Source organism: Carcharodon carcharias, chromosome 1 (assembly GCF_017639515.1).
Source record: "Carcharodon carcharias isolate sCarCar2 chromosome 1, sCarCar2.pri, whole genome shotgun sequence".
In the NCBI taxonomy this organism is placed as follows: Eukaryota; Metazoa; Chordata; class Chondrichthyes; order Lamniformes; family Lamnidae; genus Carcharodon; species Carcharodon carcharias.
In genome coordinates this window covers 60,908,961-60,934,789 of record NC_054467.1, presented here as the reverse complement: position 1 = coordinate 60,934,789, position 25,829 = coordinate 60,908,961, and the positions used below count along the sequence as shown (strand labels likewise).

General features: G+C 42.6%; 1 protein-coding gene across 5 annotated transcripts in view; it reads right to left on the bottom strand.

Annotated features, from left to right (window-relative positions):
* The window catches only part of LOC121282290 (hedgehog interacting protein), a 226,516-nt gene extending 211,773 nt beyond the window's left edge, over window positions 1-14,743 (bottom strand). For all 5 annotated transcript variants that reach the window (XM_041195939.1, XM_041195949.1, XM_041195964.1 and 2 more), the window contains exons 1-3: window positions 14,098-14,743; window positions 4,289-4,484; window positions 86-242 (exon numbers count right to left, since the gene is read on the bottom strand). In XM_041195939.1, coding sequence (XP_041051873.1) covers window positions 86-242; window positions 4,289-4,484; window positions 14,098-14,364 — 620 coding nt within the window. In that variant the 5' untranslated portion in view covers window positions 14,365-14,743. The remainder of the gene's footprint in view (window positions 1-85; window positions 243-4,288; window positions 4,485-14,097) is intronic.
* Between the last annotated feature and the right edge of the window lie 11,086 nt (window positions 14,744-25,829).

Sequence of the window (25,829 nt, the reverse complement as noted above, 5' to 3'; positions counted from 1 at the left end):
ATTGTAAGCTGACATGTCATTGGTTCAGTATCATGACTACGATTATTGAGTTTTTCTAAATCAAATTGCAGTTATCTTATTGAACCTGTTGATCTGTTCCATTTTGTGATATTCATCCATCTGGTTTAAATAGTTAGAAGCTGGTCCTTGCACTTGTTTTCTGGGAGAGTCAGGAAAACACATCCCATTGTCCTTTGCTGAATAAAGGTTGCAGAACTCATCTGAAGTGGTCTGGAATAATCCTGGAAAAAAGATGTTAAATAAATTGTTGGTGTTCACACTATTAAATGTTTGCATGTGCAACAAGAATAGCTGAAGTCAAAGCTTCCACTTTAAAGAATCAAAGAAGACAGTATTTTGCTTTGTTTTGAAAATGATACTTTTCAAAATAATTCTCATCTTCATTATTTGAATACATACATTGGGGTAACTGCTAATACTTTGTGACAAACAACTACTTAAAGTGTCAGAAGTTATTTTGTTTTTCAAACTAAAATGAAACCACACTATTTTTTAAACATTTATAAAGAATCCCAATCTTCTTCAGCGCATAACTCTCTGTGACAATACATGACCTCTAACATACTAAGGCCTTTAAAGTGTTGTTTCATGTGGTGGTGATATGCTTAGTTCCTTTAAACATAAAAGTAATTGTTCCCACATTATTTTGTCAACAAACTGCCAACAAACACCCATAGCCCCAGGATGATCTCACAAAGACCCAGGAAACTGAGGAAATTTCATCTCTAGTTTAAAAGAGAAGTGAATAAGAAACAGTAACATGGTCACAGGCATGTCAGTTTTTATTTTTTTTTCTGATAACATGACTCACTCTTAGTTTCCTAGCACTCTCTAAACTGTTTCCAATTCCTCCGTGCTCATATTGTGGCAGATATAAAACATGACAAATCATTAATACATCCCTTTGCATAACCAAAGTATGACAAATTCATAAAATTCATCTCCTCCGCTATCCATTTTGACAGTTATGGGTCATGTTGAGAAAATAGACAGACCAATTCTATGGCTTTATGTGTTACAAAACACTGATACATCATAAATAGAGGATAGGAGTGATATCAGTTTATCTTTGAAGGGAGGAGCATTTCATAACTTATAAGTAATCAAGTCATGAGAGTTACAAAGGTCTTTGAAATGATTTAAACAACACTTACATTTTGCTTTATTTATCCAGTTTGTCTCTTGATTTAAAATTTATTTCTCAGAATGTATGTTACTTCACAACTATAAGACCATAAGATGTAGGAGCAGAAGTAGGCCATTCGGCATAACGAGTCTGCTCCAGCATTCAATGAGATCATGGCTGATCTGATAATCCTCAGCTCCACTTTCCTGCCTTTTCCCCATAACCCTTGATTTCCTGACTGATTAAAGATCTATCTCAAGCTTGAATATACTTAACGATCCAGCCTCTATAGCCCTCTGCAGTAAAGAATTCCACAGATTCTCTACCCTCTGAGAGAAGAAATTCCTCCTCATCTCTGTTTTAAATGGGCAATTTCTTACTCTGAGATTATGCCCCCTGGTCCTAGACTCTCCCACAAGGGGAAACAAACTCTCAGCATCTACCTTGTCAAGCTCTCTAAGAATCTTATATGTTTCAATAAAGTCACCTCTCATTCTTCTGAACTCCAATGAGTACAGGCCCAACCAACTCAACCTCTCATCAGAAAATCCCTCCATCCCCAGGATCAACCAAGTGAACCTTCTCTGGACTGCCTCCAATGCCAGTATTCAGCTCCTCTATTCTTCCTGCCAATGTGCATAACCTCACATTTCCTGAAGTGGAAGGTAGGCAAACAACTCTCAGGACTCTTTCACTGCACTTATTTCCTCATTTCTTGTGGCTCTAATGTGTGTTCATCCTTGTTATGAACACTTGTGTACTGTATGAAGACTCACTTCCTGCTCTGCATGGAGGGCGCAGGGGAATTACCAGGAAGCTTGTCATTCTTAATCTAGACAGCTTTAGGTTCATCGCAAAGATGGACTAAAAGTCAAAAAGGTACATTTTCCTCTTTGGTACTTAAGCAAAAAAGTGTATGTAGGTATAAAGCAGTGTTCCATGTTTTACACTCATGTCTACATTACCTTTAGGAGAGCAGAAGGAAATATAACAAAATCTGATATCAGGTATAAAGGAATGGGACAAACTATGCTACTCTCTTTCTGAAATGTAGACATTAATATCAATGGATCTCAGGTTGTGAACACTTAATTGTACTGTGTAATATTTTATTTTACCAGCTTTTTTAATTCTTTTCCTTTCTTAGATTTCACTCTCCTCTCTGTTGTTCAATACACCATCCTCTAGCACACTGGATTTGACAAGCCATTCAGGAATGCAGGAAATTAACAGCAACTCATATGGGTTTGCCCTCAACCGATTGCCTCTCCCTCCCTGTACAGCCTATCTGAATGGGAATTTATCTCATGAAGAACGGCCATTGATAATTATTCGTATGGGAAATATCAATAGAGTAACAGTATCCTAACACTTTGTGCCCAAGCACATTGCTGTGTTAATACAGTAAAACATCAAGCCACCTACAACTGTTGCATCTTACAAACTACAAACCTCAAGATTCAGATTAATTAATTGGCTATATTTTGTAAACAACACCTGACTGCTGTGCAAGTGTATGAAAAGCTGTAATTATTCTCAGTGATTTCAACACTATCATAATGATGAAAAGAAAATCTAAAAAATTCAAATGATTAGCCAAAGCTTCAACAAATCTTCCGAGCAATATACTGTATACTTGTAACACAAAATGTTATGCAATTACATATATGTTGGTATGAAATCAAATGGCTTCTTAGAAATTAAAGATTGTATATCCACAATATTAGCAACACTGAAAACAGTCATTTTCAAGTTTAAAAACAAAAATCTGATATTTTGGATGATTTTCTTTGATTTGATTAACTCCTGTTGCATAATTCTCTGGAAACTTAATTCTAATTGGGTTCTTTAAACAAATACAATTAGGGTGCTTGTCAATGACCACTCTGTCAACAAAATTTGTTTTCTATCTTTGGTATCAAAACAAAAGCTTTCAATTAGCACCGACCTCTGCAATAGCAAGTGGTGCCACATGCTGATTATAAGCATCTGTCTAACATAGGCAAATCGTCTAGCTTGGCTGAAAAACAGGCTGCTAGTTCACTTATGCACACCCCTGAGCCCCATCCATGTCCCAGTGCTAAAGTTATGCTTTCATCTGGTTATCTTCCAAGACAACCTGGGTGGTCACCCAAAGCACTTGACATCTTGATGCACTTCAGCAGTTTTACATATACACAAACTTTGTAGAAAAATAAATTTGTCATTCGTCACCACATATGTTGATCTGGGGAGAAAGATTCCTGTGGCACCAGCTCCTGTGCTGCTCAAGACGCTCCAATTAACTCTTTTGCTCAGTTCAACTGCAATTTTTTTAAAAATTAAGTAGTAAGTCCCAACAAAATGAGGACCAGGTCACCAGGGTCAGGGATTAGTTAATTTTTTGAGTGGGAAAAGCGTACAAAAATTCCCCAATGCATTATTGTTTGTGAATAATATCCACCAAATCTAATCTGTTATGACTGCCTAGCAAGCAGACTTGGAAAATGTAACCCCCCGCCCCCTTTCAGTCTGCAGGGAATGTGATAAAGAGTAAGAACCAGCTGTACGCAGGGAACTGTGGAAAAAAAATCAGTAGTTTTTTGTATAAAATAATAATATTTTCATTTTCCAGGAAACTTTGGAAAATCTGTAAAACAGCACAAAAGGAAATTAAGAGTTCTCCTTTAGAAGCTTTTTCTTTTTTAAAAAAACAAAAGTTCTGCATTGAATTTAAATACACAATATTAAAAATATAAGCCTTACTGCAAAAGGGTTCATCTCTATCACAGAATGAGATGCAGGATGAAATACCATGCATCACACATTGCATACTTATTAGAGCAGCATTAAAAGAAATTACTTCAGTTTTTACTATTGTATTATCTATGCTGCTTTTAATTGTGCAAAGGGGTGGCAGCAGCCTTTCCTGAATGTTACTACAACTCCAAACAGGGTGGCAATAGCATCTGCCACCAGTACTGAAGTAATGACTTTTCAGTAAGCATTCATTTTGTTTAATGGTACCCATGACCACCCCTTTCATTGCACGCCAGAGGATCATGGCTCTGCTATGGATACCCCCACACTGATTCATCATGTATCAACAAGGTATAAGGATTTATATGATTTCAGGGTTCATTCATATCTTGCCTTTATTACCTGCTACGTGGCTTCTGCAGGCAAAGTAGAACTGTTTGCAATAATCTCTGCACAACATGGGTAAGGCTAGCTCATTGTTTGATGCTTCTTCTTGGTCAGGTAAGTGAAATAAATTCTGTGCATGTGGTGAACATTGGGCACACTTGATTTCCTCCAGCAACCTTGCACATTCTGTGTTGTTTGTAACAGAAAATACCTGAAAATCAAACAGCAGAAAGATGTAAGCAAAAGCAAACTGAATTTTAAAAAAACACTCTGACTTGGAGAGAATGTCTGCCTTACATATAGGACCTTTACTGTATCTTCTTGCTTTTATGAATATAGACGAAGTAGGATTTTTCCCATATTTTAAACCTAGTAAAGCAAGTAATAAATGTTTACTAAATTCCAGAATATATTTGCTATTTCTTTTCTTCCATAAACTGAAGTATGAGTTGAATAAAAGTTTGAAAGGACAAACGAGGAAGCGTCTACATGAAAAATTCCAAATGTCACAGCACATTAGAAAAGCTTTACTCAGGCCACAACAATATGTATGTTTTCCATTATGTTACGATCCTACCCCAATACCCCCCACTGTAGGAATTCTTGGTGGGAGTTCTGCTGATGCCCTCTTGGTTTGAAATGTTCTCAAGTGTGATTATAAAACTTAAAAGAAATAATAATGGTAATAAAATACATCATTCAGCTCCATAAGATTATAAATTTCCTCAAGTAACTTTCAATGGAAAAATATTTACAACAGCTAAATTAAATTACGATGGGAGTGTTGGCAGATTACATGTTTTTGTTTATAAATATACTGAAATTCCTAAAACCATTTAATAACTTTGTTTTCCTTTATGTCTGATAATCCTATTTTCCATCTTTATAAAGTAGTATACATTCTTTCTCCTTTAATATGTTGTACACAGTTTAATCCGACACAGCTAAGTGTGTAAAATAGTTTAATGCTTATACTATTTATTATTATACTGAGACAGTGGACAGTCTATGAAAAAGGATTTCACCCCCACATTCACATTTTTAGGTTGGTTATAGCGACATAGCAAAAAAAGTCACTTTCCTTATATATTATCTTTCACAATCTGAAGCAGCACAATTTTAGTCCAAACTTGTATTATTTAAAGTTGAATTTGGAAGAAAATCCAGCTTTAAATAACATATGAGACTGAACTGCAGCCAAACATTATTCTTAATAAGATTTTCCAAAGGAAAATACTGCTTCTTTAAAAATATCAACTAATTTCAATCATTCCCTAAATTTCTGAAGCAAATTTGCAATTCAAATATTGTTTTTGTATTTTTTTTTAAAAAAGCATAATGAATTATATATTGAAATAAAGCAAAATGATTCAAATCCTGCTTTCCAGCTGTCAAATATCATCCTCCTCTTCTCGCCGTCACAGACCTTAATTTCACTATTAAGGTATTTATATGGAGACTTATACTGCTGAAGATTCTAATCACTGCAATCACTTTTACTATTTCTGGAATGTGTTTTTGGTCACATATAAACCAAACAATAGATTAAGCAATAGGATTATTTAAATCATCTGAAATGAAATACAGTATTTTCTCTGTTTATTTCATGCTGTTTCCACACAGTGGGACCTTCACATTTTTCTCTGTGTGAGGTCTGCAGGGTACATACCCATGAAGAGATAGATAGAGCCATCATTATAACACACACTCGATGTTCTCTCCCACTGGAAACAATGGGAGTGCACACAGGGCAATACAAGCATGCAATGACTGGCTCTTTGCATCTGTTACATACATAGTAGAGCTAGATACAATTGTCTATAATGAGAGAAAGTACAGATAGATCATGTGAAGTATAATAAAGGATTCTTCTCAAACATTAATTAAAATGCATAAAACCAAAATTTTTTTGTACTAGTTGACCTAAGAATTTGAAAGTAAATATGAGAAAAAAACATGATCCGTGCAGTTTCTATCCTGAAAACATGTCGTTGATGCTACTCATTTCACTTGGCCTTGGGTCCACAAAACAATCTCAATCCCGACACTGTATACCATTTATTTATGCCTCCTGTTCAACCTCAGTCATTGTACCTTCCTCATAAGGCAATAATAGCATGTTACCAGTGTTTTTCTGTTGCAAGGGATGGAGCTTTGACAATTTAAGCTTAAAACATTATTATTTTTACTGAATTAGTTGATCTCTTCTGGAGCTGCTCAAAAATTTACAGGTATGTTCACTGATATATCCCATGCTTTATGGGAAGTTTTGCTCAAAAGTAGCATGGATCAGAGAATCAGCCCCACAGCCTTATCTCTGATCCACATTGCCTTCTAATGCAGCAACCTACTGCATTGTATAGCAGCGGTGACTCTTTTAGAAATTGGGCTTATCTTCTTACTGCTGCTACTGGGAAGTGTTGTGATTGTGATTGAACATGCTGTGATTGGATGTTCTGCAATCTGATTAGTTGAACTGACTCCACAACATGACAGACCAACTTCACATGCTTGAAAATATTTTAGTAATATAGATACATTTTATCCTTTTTTTTCTTCCACAGGTTGTGTACTTTCTATTTCAGCAGTCACTCCAACAGAGGAAACATTCTTCTGGAGCCCAAATATTGCCATCCTGGTTGAGAACAAAAAATGCAGTAACTGTATCAGATGGATTCTAGTAACAGGTCTGAAACCTGCATCAGGTTGGAAAATCAGTGGTGCATGCGCTAAATTACTGACCTAAAATAAGCCCAAGTTTATGTTATACAAAATTTTCCAAAGTTGAGAGTTGGACATTATCTTCATTCTTTATATATTTTTCTACATAATATCTCATCTCTGAAACAATGGGAATTTACAAGTCAGTTGGCACCTTATACCAATTGAACCTAAGACTATTTTCTAAATGGGGAGAGAATTCAGAAATCTGGAGTGCAAAGGGACTTGGGAGTCCTAGTCCAGGATTCTCTTAAGGTTAACTTGCAGGTTGAGTCAGTAGTTAGGAAGGCAAATGCATTTATTTCGAGAGGACTAGAATATAAAAGCAGGGATGTGCTGCTGAGGCTTTATAAGGCTCTGGTCAGACCACATTTAGAATATAGTGAGCAATTTTGGGCCCCATACCTCAGGAAGAATGTTCTGGCCCTGGAGAGGGTCCAGAGGAGGTTCATGAGAATGATCCCAGGAATGAAAGGCTTAACATATGAGGAACGTTTGAGGACTTTGGGTCTATATTCGATGGAGTTCAGAAGGATATGGGGGTTCTGATTGAAACTTACAGAATATTGAAAGGCCTGGATAGAGTGGACATGGGGAAGATGTTTCTGTTAGTAGGAGAGATTAGGACCCGAGGGCACAGCCTCAGAGTAAAGGGAAGACCTTTTAGAACAGAGATGAGGAGAAACTTATTTAGCCAGAGAGTGGTGAATCTATGGAATTCATTGCCACAGAAGGCTGTGGAGGCCAGGTCATTGATTGTATTTAAGACTGAGATAGATAGGTTCTTGAAGGGTAAGGGGATCAAAGGTTACGGGGAAAAAGCGAGAGAATGGGGTTGAGAAACTTATCAGCCATGGTTGAATGGCAGAGCAGACTCGATGGACTGAATGGCCTAATTTCTGCTCCTATGTCTTATGGTCTTATGGTCTAAGCATTTGCTTAGCATCATTCTGGAATCAACTTTACCATTTATATTAAGGAAAACCAACCTTGGCATACAATGTTATCCTTGATCTTGCCGATACTATGCAGGTTGGATAAAGTAAAATATTAGATGAGGTAAATCTATGTGGCCAAAGCTTGACTTTTAAAAGCCCATTGATTGTAGGATGAAGGAGACAAGGAGGTTAACATCTTGCAGTGATAGTTAACGTATGCAATGATAGTTTTCTCTTTTCAAATAATGACTCAAGTATGAATGGAAAAAAACTTTGCAATAGTTTGCTAGGCAGTTCATGGTCATCTGATTGGGAAACTGATGCTGCAAACACAATGTTAACAGGCTGCAAAGAAAAATGAGTCTTAAGCTGTAGAAACTTTCCAGTAGGACTCAGATTTCGAAATTCTTCTTTGAGTTAGGATACTTCCTTTTGCCTTTGAAAAGTATAAAAGACAAAGATGTATTGAAGCACTTTTTTTGCCCTTATTTTCAATGGGGGGCGTATGCATGCACAAGTCATACCTTGCAGTGAATAAATTAATGGCAATAATATGATAAACCTTTAGCAACTAAATTAGCCAAATTTTTCTTTAAAAGCTGCAATTAAAAAATAATACATCAGCTTTAACATTTTACCTGGAATGTTCCTTAAAGATATAAGAATTTTCAAAGGCATTTAAATTGTTTTTTAGTACCCCTTTTATGCAAGCTATGATTTAAAAGAAAAAATACAGAATACAGAAGTGCTCCATCAGCATACATCTTCTGAAGCCCTTGCAAAGATAGACAGAAGCATTATTATCTGTATCCTCAATAACTATATTATGTAGCTTGCCATCTACATTGAGGAAAACCAACTGTGGCATATAGTGTTTCTAATTTCTGCTCCTATGTCTTATGGTCTTATGGTCTAAGCATTTGCTTAGCACTATTCTGGAATCAACTTTACCATTTACATTAAGGAAAACCAACCTTGGCATACAATGTTATCCATGATCTTGCCGACACTATGCAGGTTGAAAAAACTAAAATATTAGATGAGGTAAATCTGCATGACCAAAGCTTGACTTTTAAAAGATTGTAGGAGGAAGAAGACAAGGTGGTTAACGTCTCAGGAAAGGAAAAGCCGAGCAAGACCATATCAAATAAGCATCTCTTGGCATAAAACCTACCCCAAAAGCAGAGTTTTTTTAATGTCAGGGCCAATTAGAGACTGTATAGTTTGCTTGTGGTACAAAAGATAATGGGTTGCAATCTTCCTTATGTTGACGATAAATTATGCAAAGTACCATGATTTGAATTTTATGTTAGCAGGATAAAAAAAAGTGCAATTCATTGATCGAGTTTATTCCATGTCCTTTTAGTCTCAATAAGTAACTTAGCAGTTTCAGATTGCTATCAAATTACAAGTTGAATCTGTACTACATAGGTTCTAGAGTCAACCTCTGACCTGTTCAGTATATGAGATTGTGAACTGCAGTCTATTAACCTGATGCTGTTTAGCACAAATGTCCAGCATAGAAGTTATGGAATTGTATAAGGCTTTAACACTGAAGATATTCAATAATTTCTAAAGCTATCAGAACGTAATAATATTTCCACACGACAGGTTGTTTCAAACAGTATAGACAAGTATGTCTTATGACTGTTTCAGTGCTGTTTCATGCTCTTGTCTGGATCTGGAAAAGTTTATTAATTTTGCTTCCAATTTCCACCCCTCCATCATTTTCGCATGGTCCATCACTGGCACTTCCCTTCCCTTCCTTGACCTCTCAGTCTCAATTTCTGGTGATAGACTGTCCACCAATATTCATTACAAGCCTACTGACTCCCACAGCTACCTCGACTACAGCTCCTCACACCCCGCTTCCTGTAAGGACTCCGTCCCATTCTCTCAGTTCCTTCGCCTCCGTCACATCTGTTCTGATGATGCCACTTTCTAAAACAGTTCCTCTGACATGTCTTCCTTCTTCCTTAAATAAGGTTTTCTACCCATGGTGGTTGACAGGGCCCTCAACCGTGTCCAGCCCATCTCCCGTGCATCCGCCTTCACACCTTCCTCTCCCTTCCAGAACCATGATAGGGTCCCTCTCGTCCTCACTTATCACTCCACCAGCCTCCGCGTTTAAAGGATCATCCTCCACCATTTCCACTAACTCCAGCATGATACCACCACCAAACACATCTTCCTTTCACCCCCCCTGGTGGCTTTTTGCAGGGATCGTTCCTTCCGGGACACCCTGGTCCACTCCTCTATCACCCCTTACACCTCTACTCCCTCCCACGGCACCTTCCCATGCAACCGCAGAACGTGCAACACCTGCCCCTTTACCTCCCCCTCCTCACCATCCAAGGGCCCAAACACTCCTTTCATGTGAAGCAGTGCTTCACTTGCACTTCCCTCAATTTAGTCTACTGTATTCACTGCTCCCAATGCGGTCTCCTCTACATTGGAGAGACCAAACGCAGACTGAGTGACCGCTTTGTGGAACACCTTCGGTCTGTCCGCAAGCATGACCCAGACCTCTCTGTCGCTTGCCATTTCAACACACCACCCTGCTCTCATGCTCACATGTCCATCCTTGGCCTGCTGCAATGTTCCAGTGAAGCTCAACGCAAACTGGAGGAACAGCACCTCGTCTTCTGACTAGGCACTTTACAGCCTTCTGGACTTAATATTGAGTTCAACAATTTCAGATCATGAACTTTCTCCTCCATCCCCACCCCCTTTCTGATCCCCCTTTTTCCAGTAATTTATAATTTTTAAAATAAATATATCTTTCTTTTCCCACCTATTTTTAAATTTATTTCAATCTATTGTTTTATATCCATCTTTTAGCCCATTTCAATCCCTTACCCCCACCCCACCCCCACTAGGGCCATCTGCCACTATATTGTCCTGTTTGCTACCCTTAACGTCCCCATTAGCACATTCCTTAGATAATATCACCACCATCAACACCCCTTTGTCCTTTTGTCTATGACATCTTTGGCAATCTCTTCTTTGCCTCCACCTATCACTGGCCCCCTATCCAGCTCCACCTGTCCCATCCCCGTCTACCAGCTTATGTTTCACCTCATTTTTCTATTTCCTTAGTTCTGATGAAGAGTCATTCGGACTCGAAGTGTCAACTGTATTTCTCTCCACAAATGGTGTCAGATCTGCTGAGTTTTTCCAGGTATTTTTGTTTTTGTTTCAGATTTCCAGCATCCACAGTATTTTGCTTTTATCTCCTTTAAGATTGTTTCATTCTTTGTGTTCTCTCCTGTATATTTAAGAGTACCGAGTTGGCACAGAACAGGTGGGTGATAATTTATAAACAAAAATACTACATGGTTGGTGCATGGTTGTCCAGATAACCAGAGGGATAGGACTGAGCTTACTTATTGCCAATGGGTATAATTTGATGCTATCACAATGGAAAACATGACTAGGGCTTGTATCTAATGCAAGGCTATTTTGATGTGTTGTCAATGGGAACAAATTTGATTCCCAAAGATGATGGTTTGGGTCATGAAAACATCTTCATTTGGATAATTTGGAAGGCAAATAAGAATATTACTAAGGATGTAGCTGGAAACATTTTTAGGGTGAGAAATGGAAACTAAAGAGTTGCAGAGGTTCAGCTGGAGCTTCTAATTGTACAGAATTAAATAATGGGAGGGTTTCTCTCATGGAAATGTTAGTTGGAGTATAAGCACCACAGATGGGAACATAAGAATGCATCTGGATATGACAGAGTTAATTACATGCTTGTCTTATGTGCCCAGGTAGTACACAATCACAACATATTATACTTTCAAATTGATTGCATGGAACAGCACAATTTGGGTATATAGTACATTCAGGGCATTTTCTTCATGCATATCTTCTCCCTGAAGAAATAGTAGCATGAAATTCCAGTCTAGGAGGAGCCAGAAGTTTGCCTGATCAATCCCGCGCCTCAGTTCAGTAAGGTTTGCCAGTACTTGGGCAGGCCATTAGATGGAGCACCACATAGAAGCTGTTGAAGAGGAAATACTGAAATTCTCTGGCTCTTTTTAACTCCCCCCTGCAGTACCATCACTCAAGTTTGGAAACCGCAAAATTGTGTCAATGTGGTCACGGGGAAGTCTGCTGCCCCAAGACTATCCCACCCACCTGGCTGAGAGATGGTTCATGGTAGACAATATCTGTGGAGAGAAATAAATTAAAAAGACATTTTTTTAAACCAATTATTGGAATGATGATGGATCCATGAGATTTAATGCACAGGCAAGCAGAACAACCTACCAGTTTTATTATTTTGTGTGTTTTCTTCTGAACATTAAGTGCAAGTATCAGAGTTCTGAAATGTCATCAATGACTTAGCTTTTGCAGGATTGTATTCCAAGTATTTTGCTTAATGCAGGCTATGAAACACTTTGAGTGCCCAAACTACATGCCAGCTACATTTAATAACCTATTATTCTTGCACTCATATCAACCAACCAGAAATTTGACAAAACCAATTCAACAAAAATCTGTCTGATTCCTTGAAGCATCTTACTTGTTATGCACTCACTTTTTCTGGTTGCTAAATAAATGATTACAACATTTAAATCTAAAAAAAATAAAACCTTGTTTCCTCCAGTAATAAGACTAATTTCCTCTTTTTGTTATTAAGTGTAACAGATGAAACCATCAAGCTGCATGTGATTAACCATAACACATTGAAAGCTACCAAAAATTCAAACATTATCCTAACATGCTTCGGAATGATTAGTGTTGCTATTGCCTAATGTAAAACATGTGTGCAGTCCTTCTTTCATCTCAAAATCACTAAAAACAGAAGTAAGACTTAATAATTTGGTCCTTTCATAGTGCCAGCTTTAACACTGGATGAGTTTGTTGCTCAGTTACATTTGTATAACAAAGGCAGTTGTTAGGTTAGTGAAATAGCAAGAGCAAACAGATTAGTGTGAGGGGAACACACTTGAAAACGATCCCTTGGACAAACTTGGCTCTCAAATCATCCAAGGTGAAAAGAGCACGAAGTTGTAACTCAGCCAGACTAAATTCTCGAATAAGCTCTTCCTTGACTAGCCATGTGTTCAGACACCAAAGTGTCCAAAACACTTGAAAGGTACTTGGGATAAAAAAAAACTACAGAAAAGTACATGAAGAGGTATCATAATGCATGGCATTCCCAGAAATAGTCAAACAATATTTTCGGATTTGATTGAATGTACAAATAAAAGTGTCGCTGGGAGAAGCTCACTTTATATGTCGGCTCTGTTTACTCATTTACACCTACGGACTTTTAACCTCGACCATTTCCATGCGAAAAACCAAATCTTTTTCCCTCTCAAATATTGCCGCATATGGTAGAAATAAAACTTCGATTCAGTCTACAGCTGAAAACCTGCAGTAAGGCGTTCTCGCTCATCTGGGAATAGAAATAGTAGGACAAATGTTCACTCAAAAGGCACGGACATTTGGACAGAGCTTGGACTGAAGGAGAATGATGTTCTCCAGTTTCACCCATTAGTGAACCAACTAACAAACACAATGGTGTTGTTGTTATTCTTTTGCCATAAGCAACAGGACTCTGTGTGTGGGCAGCAGTTTAGTGGGGAGGAGGATAAGTCGACCCCTTTTTGTCCTATTGATTTTTTCTATTTGCATGACTTGAGCAAATTAAATGATGCAATATGGCTTTTTGTTACAAAACAAAGTGAAAGATACCACCCAGACGCATATGTTGATTCGTAGAAGCTGTTTACATGAGAATAGAATGAAATCTACCGTGAACCTAGCATAAAAATTCGATTCAGTCTGGGTATTTCTTATTATGTTGAGGCCAACAACGCTGGAACACGAGTTTTGAAGCGTCCCTCATCGGACCTTCACAACTACAGTGCTGCAACTGTGGAGTTTTTCAAGCAAGAACACCTGAATGTTTATTACACACACTTTCTAACGTTAGTCCGTCAACGCGATTATGATTAGAGCTTCCTTATTGTACCCCACAAAAAGTTTTACACCCCCTTCGCAAAAATCTAACCCTAATTAAAATGTCTTTATTATAAGGTGATTGATAACTATGGGAACTGAAGTTACTGTTGTGTGCTCTATATGATGAACGCATCATGTGCATTATACATCGCGCACTTTATTCAAACCTACACACGAAAAATTTACCTTGGGATCAACGAACTGCGGGAAATGCCTGTTCACGGGGCAGCAGGACAGCCGACTGTAGAGTTTATGACAGATGTACCCACTGGCGTCCAGTGCCAACAGTCTTCTGTCCCTCTTCTTCAAGCGGCGCGGCGCACTCCCATCCAGGCACCTCCTCACCGGAGATTTCTCACTCCTTTCACGCGACTTTGCTTCGCTGTCAAGCATGTTGGCGGCCACCACCAGTACCAGGATCAACTTTAACGACACTTTTGCGTTCATCTTCATCCTCCAATATTGCTATATATCTTAAATCCTCTTTTTTTTCCTGCTTCACTCAAAACACCTCATACCGTCTGAAAACAGAAATTTAGTTTCTTGTTTTTTTTAAAAAAAGGTGCCATAAAATAAATATATTTACATGCACACACAAGTTTTTTTTTCAATTGTTATCTGTATGTATAGAAGAGACTGAAGTGCACTGGTTGAAGCAGCAGCTGCTTGTGCTGCGAGCTGTCGGCTGTGAGGAGCAGCAGCAGCAGGCGCTCGCGCTCAGCCTGGTGCACTGTGTAGCTCCAGATGGATATTAGCAGGTAGCTCGCGCTCGCTCACTCTCTCTCTCTCTCTGGGTGGCTGGGTGGCGGGCTCGCTCTCCCCCCACATGATATTCCACCCCCCAACCTCCCAAACATAACAATCGCGTGCACGCGCGGAGCGACGTCATCGCCAGGAACCTAGCGGCGTTGGGTGCGCGCGGCGCGTGTGGTGCCTGGGCGGAGGCGCGCGCCGAGTGAAGACGGCGGCTGAAGCAGCTGCTGCTGCAGGAAACATTCAAACATTCAGCAACAAGTGCAACATAAGAATGTTACCGCAGGAGCCTTTCATCTTTCCCGATTTGATTTAAGTACAAATCATTCATAATTTTTTCCCCCATACCACAGTCGTGGGGTGACGGGTGTTCTTTTCCCCCGTCCTTTTATATAAGCTTTAGGATGAAGCTTCCTGCAAGTTCTGCTTATTTGAGGGAAGTTGCACCGCGATCCCTGAGTGTTCCCTTGTTTTATAATGTTAACAGTGCCATGTGCTTACCAATGGATGCTTCGTTTTCTTGCTCTTCGTAAGTTTAATTGAACAACGACTCTCGAAGAATTTAACATCTTCCTATAGCAAGATGTATGAAACTATACGTGTATTTTTAAAAATATAAATGTATATAATAGAAATAGAAAGGGGAGGAGCCGTGAGGGGACTGGAGTAAGGCTATTAACTGAATTATGATTGGGAGGCGATTGGAATCTAGATGCTATTCCAAAGATCCTCATCGTGTTAGGTAAGTTAAATGGGAAATTGCAATTAAATATTAGACACAAACCAGGTGGAAAACTGGTTCCAGCAATACCAGAATGAAATACATTTATCTTCTAATGTGGTCTTTTCTGGACAAACTCCCAATGAAAAGAGTCATCATGTTTATAAGACAAACATATTGATGCCATTCAATATGGAGATACAGGGCGGAATCGTCCCAGATTTGCTCCAAGTGTGGTGGCAGGCAGGAGAAAGAACATTTTACCTGCCGGCCGCAATGGTGGCTTTCCACACCTAACGTCCCAATCCCGCCTTTTTAATCATGCATTCCCGGGAAACACGCTGTTTTGATGGCAGGTGGGCTGTCATTCGCCTACCACACCATCACCTTGCCGCTTCCTCATGCCGGGCACCATACTTAAAATGCAGCCACCCACATACCCCTCAGTGCTTCCAGCCCTGGATGGCTGCAAAGAAGACATAGTTCCGAAAGGCAAGAAGACTGCAGACCACCTGGTTTAATGACGTGTCTCTTGAGCGCCTTTTGGACGCAGTGAAGGCCCGCCATGATGTCCTCTACCCCCACTTTGGCCTCAGGATGCGGAGCAACATCCCTAATCTGTCATGAGAGGCGGTGGTCAGCGCCAACACCCTTCAAAAGAAGACAGCCACCGAGTGCCAAAAAAGGATGAATGATGTCCGTTCCATCAGGGTGAGTCACTCTTCTCATCACTCTCAACTCACACACTTACAAGCCCATTACACATCCACAGGGATGTCACTCACTGCCAGTTCAAGGGAATTCATCATTCACTCTCTTAGATACACCTTCATTGTCCGCATCCTGTCCATGGGATGCTGATGGCGAGGTCGGCGCTGCTCTACCATGTGAGGAAACAGCAATGCAACCATGCTGTGACTGATGTGTCCCATATGCAGTCCCCTGCCATGCACTGATTATCTCTCCTTGCTTTCGCAGGCACATCTGGTAACAGCAGAGGGAATCCATGACCCAGGGCCTCCAATCAAGCCTAAAGAAACCTCTGAAGAAGAATCTGAAGGCACCTTGCTTTAGAGTTGTTTCAGGATCACAATCTGGTGAGCACATTGCACTGCCTGATCCAGAACAGGCGGTAGCAGGGACTTTCCAGGTTTCCAGCACTTGGAGGATTGCTGGAGGCCATAAATCTGCTGAGTCCGAGTCAGATGACGAGCCTCTGGATTCAGTCATACCTCAGTTGCCTGAGCAGGTGTACACCCTGGAGCCATCCACCCAAGTGACACCGGGAGTGTCCAGCCCATCTGAATCCCCTCTTCCTGTGACCTTAGCAGCTCCAGCTCCATAGCTGAGGAGGGTGCCACTGCCATGCAGCAGGACCCTAAAAGCAGGCCAGAACCCTCCAGGTCTCAGCCGTCCAGAGGACACCCGCCAAGGTCATCACAGACAGGGCGTATCAGTCAGCAGGCTGTGTCCACCTCTGCTGTGGATGTCCGGGGAGCACAAAGACGTAGCAGCAGGGTTAGGAAGGTTAAGAAGATGTAGTTGCACAGCCTGGTGTTAATCACTTGTACATAATGTTCGCTGTTGCCAATAAACTCCCAAGAAATGTCTTCCTGCTTATGGCTCCTTGTTCTAATGAGCAGTGTTCATGTCACTCAGATGTGAATGCTTGGTTCCTGTACAGGATAAAGGCAGGCTTCTCAGTCCAGGGCCCCTTCCCTGTGCTTTGTGCAGCCTTCAGACCAAAGTGATGGTCTGGCTTCACACCCCATGGACACCTTACTGATCCCTGCACCTTGATGGTGCTTGTCATTGCTGCCAAAATATTGCTGGCAGGCATCACAGAGTTCTTTCATTCTCTCCGTGTGCTCTCAACACCTTTAAGTTGGGGCTGGCTTCAATCTCTTCAGCACCTGTGACCAGTGATGCTGTGCTCCTGAAGGGCTCAGATGCTGAATGCAGACAAGGGATCAGGTGTATTTAAAGCTTCATGGCTGTGTCTGTATGACATGAACCTGACCGCAGAGCACAAGCAAGCTGCCCTCAGTCAGACAGGAGTTAGACATTCACAGAGGCTATGTGAAGGTGTATGGAGTGTCCTCACTGCATGTCTTCATCATCCTCCTGTAATCGAGTGCCGTCATCCTTGCCTTCGAGGACCTCCTCACCCTCATCCCTGTTGAAATCTTCCTAATTGGAGGAGACCTCCAGCTCCTCCATCTCCTCCTTAGCCAGCTCCATTCCCCGTTGCAGAGCCAGGTTGTAAAGGGTGCAGCAGGCGACGACGATGCGTGACACCCTCTATGGACTATATTGCAGGGCTCCACCAGATGGGTCCAGGCACCAGACCCTTATTTTCAGCATCCCAATGGTCTCCTCTACCAAGGTGCGAGTTGCAGCGTGAATGCAGCAAGGCCTCAGAACCTTTGTTCTGCTAAAGCCTGAGGCACGCCGCATTTGTGTCATCAGGCGCATCCTCTGCGAGTAGCCCTGGTTCCCGAGGAGCCATCCCTGCAGCCTCTATGGACCCTGGAAGACATCAGGGATTTGTGACCGGCTGAGAATGTAGGAGTCATGGACACTCCCTGGGAGCTGTGCGCAGATCTGCAGGATGCGTTTATGGTGGTCACACGTTCAGCGAAAATGGAAGCCCTTGCGGCTGATATTGTTGACCACATGTTGTGACAGAGATCTGAGCACCACGTGAGCGCAGTCAATGGCACCCTGCATCTGTGGGAAACCCAAGATCTGGGCAAATCCAATCGCTGTTGAATCCTGGCTTTCCTGGTCCTGGGCAAAATGCACAAAGTTGTGTGCCCTCATAAAGATGGCATCTGTGACCTCATGGATGCATTTGTGGGTACAGGCTTGTGATAGCCCACAGAGGTCACGTGCAGCCCTGAACGGAGCCATTGGTGTAAAAATTGAGCGCGGTGGCCACGTTCATGGCCACGGACAGTGGATGCCCTCAATGACCCGTGGCACCAAATCCTGCAGCAGCTAGCAGATGTGACCTACCAATTCCCTAAACATTCTCATTCTTCGGTGACACTGGTTCTCCGTTATCACTGGGAATGAAAGGCAACTTCTATTGACCCTGAATCTAGCTAGGCTCCGACCAGCGATAGCTCTCTGTGGCTCCTCAGCAGCGTGTGCGGGAGTCCCAAACGCCTCTTCTTCCTGAGGGCGCTGCTCCTCCCTCTGCACAGCCAGGTGCCTTCGTCGCTCTCTTCTCTATCGTCACTGCTCTCTGTACGCTACAAAGGCATATAGCTAGGTCACCAGGCTCCATGCTCCTGATGTTGTACTCCTGCAGGATAACAGAGAGAGATGCGTAGGTTAGCTTGGGTGCTCTCAGAACCTCTCTTGGTTACGTCTGAAGGCCCCTTAATGCATCCTGGAGAGTACTGGCTACCACTTGGATCGTCAGAATTTAGCGCGCTGCATGGCTGCCCGAAACCCCACCCACCTCCTCCCTACTCCACCTGACTGAAAGCAGCTTTGCCCATTGGACTGCATGCTGTGCTCTCAGCTCAAGCACAGGCATTCCCCTAACCCACACTGCAAGGTTGCACTGTTAGCTCGAACCATGGGAGAGACTGGTCCCAACCTGAATGATGAATTGCATGGAGCCGCAAGCACCTCCACCAGTGACTGCTCCATGGCCAGCTTTCGCAAGGAGATAGTACAATGTGCACAGGTGTCCAATTGTTCTCCAGTTCATTAAAACACTCAGTTTGCAGTCTGTGCCCAAGGGGTGAAAAGCACCAGGGGATTTGGTGGCACTTTCATGCCTCTTGCTTGAGTGAGCAGATAAGCTAGAGGCCCGATTCCATGTGGCTGTGCCTGAACTGTCTCAGCTGTGGAGGAACGGTCATTTTATACGAGGTTTCCCTTGCATGGCTGCTTTCCTCCCCCCACCCCACGGCACGTACTTGTGCACTACCATCAACTGCAGTACAGTCCTTATCCCCCAAAATTCATCTCAACCGCAGTACAGAGTTGCGACACCTCCCCCCGCCCCCCCCCCCCCCCCCCCCCCCCCCCCCCCCGCACCCCACCCCGCACCCCAACCCCTCCACAACTCGCCTCAACCGCAGGGCAGCCCTTGCCCCTGCACCGCACTGTCAGCCAGCTAGGAAAAAGCAACTTGCCTGTGCCCTCAACCTTGAAGTCCAATGGTCGAGTGCTGTGCAACATTACTGTGCACTCACTTCCAAGTTTCCCTCAAAGTGCAGTTCACCAGTTGCACACCTTATATATGCGGTTGTAAAAGATATTGACGTGATCTCTGATGATCTAGCATGGGGAGTTGACTCCAGTGAGCTGAGCTTATAATGATATGTAGATGTTTGATAGGCAATGAAGTTCCTGACATCCGACAGCGGGAAACACAGCCTGCCATTGACGAGCGGAGCGAACGATTGCAAACTGGTTTCACAACATCGTGAAACTGATTTTTGGCCTTCTCACCATATTGTCTGCTCACGCCCAGCATGACACCGGACGCATGGAAAATTCTGCCCATAGTTTATTATCATCTGCAAAGATTTTCCTGAAAACCTGCACCAAAGTAGCAGTGCATCAACTGTGTGTGCCATTCTTCAAATGAGACAATAAACAGGTCCTGTCTGCCCTCTCAAGTGGATGTAAAATATCTTATGGCACTATTTCAAAGACGAGCAGTGAAGTCAATCCTGGTGTCCTGGTCCCATTATAGTGCAAACATTTTCGAACTGAAGTTACAGGAAAAAAAATCTACTACAGCAAAATAGGGTTCCATTATTCTATAGCAGATTTTTCCAGCAAAGTACATGCATTTACTGACTCCAGATCAAAATTTCCCAGGTCATTTACCATTACCCTTGCTGAAACATTACTTATGCGAATTATCATGGCTAAACCCTCTTAAAATCAATGATGATCATGATTTTCCTCACTGGGCATCTGATTTCGAACTCCACCATGACCAGAAAGTTATGACACCAACACATTGCCGGGCAGCCTCAAGAGTTCTATTCCTCTTACCCAGCCAATTACTGTCCCATCAGCCTACTCTCGATCATCAGTAAAGTGATGGAAGGAGTCATCAACAGTGCTATCAAGTGGCACTTGCTTGGCAATAGCGTGCTCACTGACGCCAAGTTTGGGTTCCGCCAGGGCCACTCAGCTCCTGACCTCAATACAGCCTTGGTTCAAACATGGACAAAAGAGCTGAACTCCCGAGGTGGGATGAGAGTGACTGCCCTTGATATCAAGGTCGCATTTGACCGAGTGTGATATCAAGGAGCTCTAGCAAAACTGCAGTCGATGCAAATCAGGGGGAATACTCACTGCTGGTTGGAGTCATACCTAGCAAAAAGGAAGATGGTTGTGGTTGTTGGAGGTCAGTCGTCTCAGTTCCAGGGTATCACTGCAGGTGTTCCTCAGGGTAGTGTCCTAGGCCCAACCATCTTCAGCTTCTTCATCAATGACCTTCCTTCCATCATAAGGTCAGAAGTGGGGATGTTTGCTGATGATTGCACAATGCAACATCATTCACGACTTCTCAGATATCGAAGCAGACCATGTCCAAATGCAGCAAGACCTGGACAATATCCAGGCTTGGACTGACAAAGTGACAAGTAACATTCACACCACACAAGTTTCAGGCAATGACCATCTCCAACAAGAGAGAATCTAACCATCACCCCCTGATGTTCAATGGCATTACCATTACTGAATTCCCCACTATCAACATCCTGGGGGTTACCATTGACCTACCCATATAAATACTGTGGCGACAAGACCAGGTTAGAGGCTAGGAATCGTGCAACGAGCAATTCACCTCCTGACTCCCCAAAGCCTGTCCACCATCTACAAGGCATAAGTCAGGAGTGTGATGGAATTCTCTCCACTTGCCTGGACGAGTGCAGCTCCACAGCACTGAAGAAGCTTCACTCCGTCCGGGACAAAGCAGCCCTCTTGATCGGCACCACATCCACGATCATTCATTCCCTCCAGCACCGATGCACAGTAGCAGCAGTGAGTACCATCTACAAGATGCACTTCAGTAATTCACCAAGGCTCCTTCGACAGCACCTTCCAAACCACTACTATCTAGAAGGACAAGGGCAGCAGATAGATGGGAATACCACCAACTGGAAGCTCCCCTCCAAGTCACTCACCGTCCTGACTTGGAAATATATTGCCGTTTCTTCACTGTCGTTGGGTCAAAATCCTGGAACTCCTTCCCTAACAGCACTATTGGTGTACTGACACCACATGGACTGCAGCAGTTCAAGAAAGCAGCTCACCACCACCTTCTCAATGGCAACTAGGATGGGTGATAAATGCTGGCTTAGCCAGTGAAGCACACATCCCATGAATGAATTAAAAAAAAACATTGGTGGCCTTACCTTCAGCTATCTAGGTCATGTACTTAGTGTCGAAATAGGTTTTATAATGGCCCTATGAAGTGCCTTGGGATGTTTTATTACATTAAATGGACTGTGGGGCTGCCTGTGAAGCCTGGTGCTGATGACCACGAGAACTGCCTGAAGCAAGGTAGGCAAACAAACCTCGAAGTCCGGAGTGAAGTGTAGCTTGCCAGATGCACGTGGCTGATGTACAGTTGTGGAGCACGTTGGCGTGCAATCATACCGACGTATGATCCAGCATGGGGTGTGATTCTGGTGAGCAGGGCTTACAATGAGTTGCTTAAGTATTGAAATTAGGTTCCCAACGTGCAACAGTGGGAAACGCAGCCCACTGTTGACAGGCAGAGTGGACAATCGCAAACTTGTTTCACAATGACATAAAACTGATTTTTGACCTTCTCGCCATATTGTCTGTTCATGCTGCCAAACATGCCCGCTGCCAAAGGGAGCAGAAAATTCCACCCATGATGTATTCATGCTGCTACACTGCTCTGTGGAAGTGTATTTCAGCCACCACAGCAAACCAAAGGGTGGCTATTTTGTGACAATGGCTATATGCTGATAACATGGCTTATGACCCTGATTCAAAACCTACGCACACAAGTGTAGCCTGCATAAAATGATGGCCATGCTGCCGCAAGAAATCTGACAGAGCAGACTATTGGCATTCTGAAGCCATGATTCTGGTGCCTGGACTGCCCTGGATCCCTCATAATCAATCTGGCTGCTTCGTTCAGTTAAGAATGTCTCAAGACTTGTGATGATATGCCTCATGTTGCACAACCTTGCCATCATGTATGGTGCCATCATCTTGTCTGAGGAGCTCAGGAATAGAGGTGACAGACAGGAAAGAAGGCTGCAACCTAGACAAACCCTTTCTGCCTGAACTCTATGCAAAGAACTAATTCAAATGCAATGTCAGTAACCTCAATTTGAATTCCTCATTCACCAACAGTGCCACACTCCTTATCTTCCTCCTGTCACTGACCATCACATTATCTTCTTGGCTGCAATGCAAAAATAAAAGCCAGCACAAAATAAGCATTCCATACCAAAGTTATAAATTAAATCCTGCCAGTTTGCATAAAAAATCAAGCTAATCACCTTTGAGCATTCCTTCCGTGTCTATTTCCTTGTCCCTTTGCCATCCCTAATGCTCCTATGAAGTGTTGCTCCATTGGCTGCCGCAAGGCTGGTGGAAGGCTGCTGACTTCCAGTGGAAAAGACTGCAGATAGCCAGGAAGGATGACTTTGAGCGGGTCTGGACCTAGAAGGCCTAGCTCTGGACTTCACCACTTTGGCGTGGGTGGCAGCAGTCTTCCCTGACTAACTTATGGACAAGCAATAGCAAGGGGATTGGCAAGTGAATATCAACTGAAGGAGCAGGTTTGTGCTCCAGGGAGCCATTGCCACTTCCGGGATGACAAATTAGCAATCCTAGCAATCTGTGGGATGTCAGATTGCTGGACTGCAGTGACACTTTGGGAAGTCCCTTTGAACACCAATATATATGTATAAAACACTAGTTAGACCACAGCTCGAGCACTGCTGCAGTTCAGGTCACTGAATTACAGGAAGGATGTGATCATACTTGTGAAACTATAAAAGAGATTTACAAGGATGTTGCCAGGACTGGAAAATTTTAGCTATGAGCAAAGATTGGGTTTGTTTTCTTTAGAACTGGGAAGATTGAGAGGAGATTTAATTGATATGTATAAAATTATGAGAGACCTAGCTAGAGTTGGATAGGAATTACCTATTTCTATTATCAGAGAGGCTAATAACCAGGAAGCATAGTGTCAAAGTAATTGGTGCAAGGGTTAGAGGGGAATACAGGAGAAATGTTCCACCAAGATGGGGTTGGAGTCCAAAACTCATTTCCTGAACGAGTGGTAGAGGCAGAAACCCTCATCTCATTTTTAAAAAACCTTTGGAATTTTTAAAATTCATTTATGGGATGTGAGCATTGCTGGCAAGGCAACAATTGTTGCCTGTCCCTTTTTGCCATTGAAAAAGTGGTGGTGAGTCACCTTCTTGAACTGCAGTTTGTGTGATATAGGTACACTCGCAATGCTGTTCATGAGGGAAGTCCAGGATTATGACCCAGTGACAGTAAAGAGAGATGCTGTTGAAGGAGGAGCCTTTGCAAGTTGCTTCAGTGCATCTTGTAGAAATACATACTAATACAATTGTAAGCTGGTGGTGGAGGGATTGAAGTTTTAAGATTGTGGATAGGGTGCTGATCAAGCAGGCAGCTTTGTCCTGAATGATGTCAACCTCCTTGAGTGCTGTAGGAGCTGCGCTCATCTAGTCAAGTGGAGAGTATTCCATCACACCTTGTAAATGTGCCTTGTAAATGATTTATAGGCTTTGAGGAGTCAGGATGTGAGTTATTTACTGCACAATTCCCAGGCTCCAACCTGTTTCTTTAGCCATGGTATTTAAATGGCTGATCCAATTAGGATTCTGGTCAATGTTGACCCCCCCACAATATTGATGGTGGGGGATTCATCGATGCTAATGCTGCTGAACGTCAATGGGAGATGGCTAAATTGAAGATGATCAGTGTCTGGCACTTGTGTGGTGCAACTGTTACTTGCCATTTATTTGCTCAAGTCTGAATGTTGTCCACATCTTGCTGCATGCAGGATTTAAGGATGGCACTGAACACTCTGCAATCATCAGTGAACATCCCCACTTTTGATCTTATGTTGGAGGTATGGTCATTGATGGAGCAACTGAAAATGGTTGGACCTAGGACACTCTCCTGAGGAACTCCTGCAGTGATACCCTGGTGCTGAGATGATTAGGCTCCAAAAACAATGACTATGTTCCTTGTGCTAGGTATGAGTCCAATCAGTAGAGAGTTTTCCCATTGACTTCAATTTTGCTACAGCTCCTTGATGCCGCAGTTGGTCAAACACTACCTTGATGTCAAGGCTAGTTACCTCACCTCACCACATGCATTTGAGGTGCACAACCTACAGTGCTACTGGCCAAGATCTTGAAAGTAGGATTAGATTGGATAGCTTTCTTTTGGCTGACATGGACAAAATGAGTTAAATGGCCTCTTTTTGTAAATCTTTTTATGTTTCTATATGCAGAGCCAGGATGGCAGCAGACTTGAGTACCTGAAAGGTAAAAGGGACAAGTGTAAGATTGCAATTTGGGGAGAGGAGAAAGTAAAAAAGTGCATGTTTACACCATCTGCAGCTTGTAAATCAGAAGAGATTGTGGGCGGATTATTCCCTGCATTTTGGTGGCAAACATGTTTGGTGGCACGAGTGGACAATATTGTGAGAAGGCCAAAAATCGGTTTCACAACATTGTGAAACCAATTTCCAATTGTCTGCTCTGCCCGTCAATGTCAGGCCGTGTTTCCTGCCGCTGCAAGTCGGCAACTTCATTGCAATACATCTGCATATCATTATAAGCCCAGCTTGCCAGAATCATCCCCCCACGCTGGATCATCCAAGCACGTTGACACGATTGAACACCGACGTGTTTCACAACTGTACATAAGCGATATGCACCTGGCGAGCTGAACTTCACTCAGAACTTCGAGGTTTGTTTGCCTACCTTGCTTCGGGCAACACTCGCAGGCTTCACAGGCACATGACTTTTAGGGGGGGGTGGTGCACACGGGCAGGTCTCTACCTATTAGACCAGTCATAAGGACTAGGGCTTGATTGGGGAAGGGGGAGAAGTGACCTCAGGCAAGAGAAGAGGCTGCAGGACGTGGACTGTACTAGGGAAGGGAGGTATCCCAGGGTGCGTGTGGATCTGTGCAAGTGGCCTCAAGGCTGAGGAGGCAGTCCCCAGAGGAGATGAGGCCAAATGGAGATGTGAGGGCATGCTTGAGAGTGTGAGTGGTGATGTCTAGTGAGCTGGCAGTGAGTGAGATGCCAGTGAATGCATGATGGGCTTGAGTGTGTGAATTTAGAGTGATGAAATAGTTGCCATACCCTGGTGGCATGGATGAGATCATTCATCCTTTTTCTGCATTGGATGGCTAATCTCTTTTG